The sequence below is a fragment of the Eptatretus burgeri genome, chromosome 12, assembly GCF_056783735.1.
Source record: "Eptatretus burgeri isolate ZD-2024b chromosome 12, Ebu_testis_v1, whole genome shotgun sequence".
Taxonomy (NCBI): domain Eukaryota; kingdom Metazoa; phylum Chordata; class Myxini; order Myxiniformes; family Myxinidae; genus Eptatretus; species Eptatretus burgeri.
In genome coordinates this window covers 71,697,656-71,703,489 of record NC_140972.1, presented here as the reverse complement: position 1 = coordinate 71,703,489, position 5,834 = coordinate 71,697,656, and the positions used below count along the sequence as shown (strand labels likewise).

The 5,834-nt window shown below is 43.7% G+C and overlaps 1 protein-coding gene across 6 annotated transcripts in view; it reads right to left on the bottom strand.

Annotated features, from left to right (window-relative positions):
* Positions 1 to 755: 755 nt before the first annotated feature.
* The window catches only part of LOC147015895 (F-box only protein 41-like), a 97,515-nt gene continuing 92,436 nt past the window's right edge, over positions 756 to 5,834 (bottom strand). For all 6 annotated transcript variants that reach the window (XM_085848477.1, XM_085848478.1, XM_085848479.1 and 3 more), the window contains one exon: positions 756 to 2,502. In XM_085848477.1, coding sequence (XP_085704603.1) covers positions 2,443 to 2,502 — 60 coding nt within the window. In that variant the 3' untranslated portion in view covers positions 756 to 2,442. The remainder of the gene's footprint in view (positions 2,503 to 5,834) is intronic.

Genomic DNA, 5,834 nt, shown 5'->3' with positions numbered 1-5,834 from the left:
TCATGAAGTCGTGTGTGTGTGTGTGTGTGTGTGTGTGTGTGTGTGTGTGTGTGTGTGTGTGTGTGTGTGTGTGTGTGTGTGTGTGTGTGTGTGTGTGTGTGTGTGTGTGTGTGTGTCTGTGTGTACAATTTTTTAATAATTCCTTTTCCTCATTTGAAACCCATTCCCCCCGCTAAAACCCTTTTGAATGTAACATGTAGATGATCACCACAAATGTTACACTACTACTACTACCACCACTACTACTACCACTACTACAAACACCACGACTACTACCACCACTCCTACTCTACTTCTTTCATGGACCAATTATACCAATCTTATTGTAGGGTCGGCTCGGGGAATATTTTTGCCCAAAGTCTTTCACAAATAGGCTGACTGGGCCTGAAGTTTGACTGAATGTTGGCGGGAATTTAGAATCTGGCCAGGAGGCCGGCGATAACTCGACTAATTTTTACGAAATAAAAACCATGGGATCTTTGACATATCCACCATTGCACAAAATTTGATTTGCAGCAACAATCTATCAGCTGAGTCTGACGTTTCTCCCACCAATGACCTTTATCGGATACTATATTCAGGCATCGTCTGTTAGATTGGAACAACAGGCAACTGCAACATATCCGAACACCATACAAACCGATCACCAATCTCCAATGTTGGAAAAACCTTGCAGTAACAGCTTAACTAAGCAGAATAGATTCAAGCCAAGTGGTTGAGAAAGGACAGAAAATAACAACACTTTGCTCGCCATGTTGCAATTCCAAGAATCATAAAGGGCTCATCTTTATTACCATCCTCTCGAAACATCCCAAAATGTACAAACGGAAAAAAGGTAGCATTGCAAGTGACACCTTGTTCTTCTTCACCAAAAACAGGAGATTTGCTATTAAAACAAGTGTACATCATTATTGCAATCATAATTACAGTGCTCGTTTACCTTTGCCATGATATTGCAGGTAAATATGTCAGCACATTATTCTTGATGAACACCTGTGTGATAAGCCAGTGTATTACATTTTGGTAGAGCAGGTTGCACTTTATTATCCGGACGAATGCGTTTAGTAAAGAACCCCTTTTGCGCTGAGGCCGAGTTCAAGGCCTGAAATGAAAGGCCCTAAAGGCCCTTCTTACGATAATGGCTGCTCGGAATCTTAAATGAATAAATCTCCTGCAGGAGAACAACCCATTCCTCACTATGCGTGACTCGAACTCTGGATTGGCACAGCCAATGGTTCTTGTAAATGGAATGGCCTCACGGTAATTATGCTGTTTATATTGTTCTGTACATCGTGAGATGGATGCATCGTGAGATGAATGACACTCAAATCAGTACAATTTATTGGCAAAGCCTCTGTACCCTCATTGTCTTTTCGAATCTCTCAAGAGAAACAGCATTGTGCCAAGACATCAGAAGCACTTGCTTAAGGCGATAAAGGTGAGCGGCCTGCCAGGCTTGCCGGAGGCAGGTCGGGGATCGATCAAGAACATGACCAGGCAACGAGAGAGATTGTCAAAGGGATGGAGAGAAAAGGGTCCAGAATGTCAGAGTCAAATAACGATTTGATGGTCCAGGAGAAAACGAATGAATGGAACAAGTTTGAAAATATTCAAGCTTTTACAACATTGGGGAAGAATCCCAAAAGAGCTTTTGCGAGAAGCCTAAAGAAAGTCACGGGGCTCCGGTAGGTCCAAAACATTAAGGAAGTTTCAGACCTTAATGTTTACAAAGTGTGTTATTGAAATCGATACACACTAACAAAACACAATTTGATACTTTGGGCATGGCAGATTTGTGAAAGGTGGACAGCTTGATGACACCAAAGCATCACGCCGATCAACCATCCACCAAGAAGGTCAGCTTGGGAATCCTTCCTCCTCCTTTTGTATGGAGCACATGGCTATGAGATGCAACAACATCTGGGGGTGTGGTTGTGCCGCTGATGGTGCCCCCTGTAGGTTAGGGCAGGAATTTGGAATTTGTTCATGGTGCCAGCAATAGCTCAACTACTCTTCACGAAGGACACCGTGGGATCTTTAACGTCCACCACATCACTGCCTCACCAACCTACGAGACCACTCGAAAAAAGTTTGTAGCTGGGCCGATTCAAACCCAGGATAGATGGCTGAGAGGGGAGTGTGCGCACCTCCAGGCCATTCTTCCAGGCCAAGCCTTCGTAAAACCACCTTTTACAACTACGTTGAATCAGGACTTGACAGCATGGATCATAATCGAATTAAAGGAATTAAGAATTGGTGAAATTCATGCAAATGTAACCGCCAGAACAAAGCGTGAGAACAACAAAAATATGGCATAATGCCAACGAAAGAGCACTACTCCAATATGATACAGTGCCAAGTCAAGATGTTCTCCAATATGGCAAATGCAGAGGAGACAGAAGGTTGCTGAAGAATGTCCTTGATGGTCGAATGGGCCCGTTGTCATCCGTAATCTGCCTTGATGTGCAAAATGTCTGAAAACTCTGACAAAGCCTTCAGAGACTGCAAAGGGATGGGGGTGGGGTGGGGGGATTAGAATTAGATGGCCAAGCAGGTGTGCCACATTCAAACCAACCACTTGGCAAGCTTGAACCAAAAACAAAATACACTCGTGCAGAATATCAAAGGCTGATGAAGTGACATTTAAGGGGGAATATGCAGGCCTCATATATATATATATATATATATATATATATATATATATATATATATATATATATATATATATATATATATATATATATATATATATATATATATATACATATACATATATATATATATATATATATATACATATACATATATATATATATATATATATATATATATATATATATATATATATATATACATATACATATATATATATATATATATATATATATATATATACATATACACATATATATATATATACATATACACATATATATATATATATATACATATACATATATATATATATATATACATATACATACATATATATATATATATATATATATATATATATATATATATATGCGCCATCCGGCATAAAAACCTATGCCAAATCATTATGCGGACAACAAAACGAATTTCCATACTGGATCGGTCGAGGCCCGCGTTAAAAACGACCGCCACCGGTACCGGTGGTCAGCAGGGTACCAGTGGAAATTGTGCTCCTGCTGGGCGAAGGAGGAGAAGGAGACGGGGAAGGTGAGTCCGGAGGCAGTGGAAGAGGGGGAAGAGTCGAAGTTGGAGGTGAGAGTTGGAACTCTGAATGTTGGGACGATGACTGGCAAAGGGCGAGAGTTGGCTGATATGATGGAGAGAAGAAAGGTGGACATACTGTGTGTACAAGAGACCAAGTGGATGGGGAGTAAGGCTGGGAGCATTGGAGGGGTTTCAAACTGTTCTACCATGGTGTGGATGGGAGGAGAAATGGTGTCGGGGTAATCCTGAAGGAAGATTATGTCATGAGGGTATTGGAGGTGAGGAGAGTGTCTGACCGAGTGATGAGTGTGAAGTTGGAAATTGAAGGGGTGATGATGAATGTCATCAGTGCATATGTACTGCAAATGGGGTGTGAGATGGAATATAAAGAAGATTTCTGGAGTGGGTTAGATGAAGTGGTGGAGAGTGTATCCAAGGATGAAAGAGTGGTGATTGGAGCAGATTTCAATGGGCATGTTGGGGAAGGGAATAAAGAGGATGAGGAAGTGATGGGTAGGTACGGTCTCAATAAGAGAAATGTGGAAGGGCAAATGGTGGTAGAGTTTGCAAAAAGAATGGAAATGGCAGTGGTAAATACGTATTTCAAGAAGAAGGAGGAACACAGGGTGACGTATAAGAGTGGAGGAAAGTGCACACAGGTGGATTACATCTTAAGCAGGAGATGCAACCTGAAAGAGATTAGTGACTGTAAGGTGGTGGCAGGGGAGAGTGTAGCTTGACAACATCGATTGGTGGTCTGTAGGATGACTTCAGAGGTGAGGTTGAGGAAGAGAGTGAGGGCTGGACCAAGGACCAGATGGTGGAAGCTGAAGGAGGAAGATGCGTGAAATTTAGGGAGGAGGTGAGACAGGCGTTGGATGGTGGTAAAGATGGGTGGGATGATTGGGCAACTACAGCAGAAGTGGTGAGGGAGATAGCTGGGAAGGTACTTGGTGTGATATCTGGACAGAGGAAGGAAGATAAGGAGACTTGGTGGTGGAATGAGGAAGTACAGGAAAGTATAAGGAAGAAGGGGTTGGCGAAAAGGAAGTGGGATGGCCAGAGAGATGAAGAAAGTAGGCAGGAGCAAAAGGAGTGGCGGCGAAAGGCAAAAAGAGAGGTGGCAAAGGCCAAGGAAAAGGCATATGACGAGCTGTATGAGAAGTTGGATACAAAAGAAAGGGAAAAGGATTTGTACCGATTGGCAAGACAGAGAGACCGCTGGGAAGGATGTGCTGCAGGTTCGGGTGATAAAGGACGCAAATGGGAATGTGCTGACAAGCGAGGAGAGTGTGTTGAGAAGGTGGATGGAATACTTTGAGGAGCTGATGAATGAAGAAAATGAGAGAGCGAGAGAGAAGGTTGGAAGAGGTGGAGATAGTGAATCAGGAAGTGGGGTGGATCAGTAAGGATGAAGTGAGGACTGCTATGAAGAGGATGAAAAGTGGAAAGGCGGTTGGCCCAGATGGTATACCAGTGGAGGCATGGAAGTGCTTAGGAGAGATGGCAGTGGGGTTGTTAACCAGATTGTTTAATAAAATCTTGGAAAGTGAGAGGATGCCGGAGGAGTGGAGATTAAGTGTACTGGTTCCGATTTTCAAGAATAAGGGTGATGTGCAGAGCTGAGGAAATTACAGAGGGATAAAGTTGTTAAGCCACACCATGAAGTTGTGGGAAAGAGTAGTGGAAGCTCGGTTGAGAGGAGAGGTGACGATTTGTGAGCAGCAATATGGGTTTATGCCAGGAAAGAGCACCACTGATGCGATGTTTGCTTTGAGAATGTTGATGGAGAAGTATAGGGAAGGCCAGAAGGAGTTACATTGTGTGTTTGTGGATTTAGAGAAAGCTTATGATAGGGTGCCAAGAGAGGAGTTGTGGCATTGCATGAGGAAGTCGGGAGTGGTGTTGAAGTTTGTGAGGATCGTGCAGGATATGTATGAGGACAGTGTGACAGCGGTGAGGTGTGCGGTAGGAATGACGGACCAGTTTAAGGTAAAAGTGGGATTGTACCAAGCATCGACTCTGAGCCCTTTCCTGTTTGCAATGGTGATGGACAGGTTGACGGACAAGATCAGACTGGAGTCTCCATGGACTATGATGTTCGCGGATGACATCATGATCTGTAGGGAGAGGAGGGAGCAGGCCGAGGCGAGCGTCGAGAGGTGGAGGTACGCACTGGAGAGAAGGGGAATGATAGTCAGTCGGAGTAAGACGGATTACATGTGCGTAAATGAGAGGGTGGGTGGTGGTATGGTGCGGTTGCAAGGAGTTGAGGTGGGGAAGGTGGATGGGTTTAAATACTTGGGATCAACTGTCCAAAGTAACGGAGAGTGTGAGAGAGAAGTGAAAAAGAGAGTGCAGGCAGGATGGAGTGGTTGGAGAAGAGTTGCAGGAGTGATTTCTGACAGAAGGGTAGCTGCAAGAGTGAAGGGGAAAGTATATAAGACGGTAGTGAGACCAGCTATGTTGAATGGTTTGGAGGCGGTGGCACTTACAAAAAGACAGGGAGCGGAGCTGGAGGTGGCAGAGTTAAAGATGCTGCGATTCTTGTTGGGAGTGACGAGGATGGATAGGATAAGGAATGAGTATATTAGAGGGACAGCGCTGGTAGGACGGTTTGGAGACAAAGTGAGAGA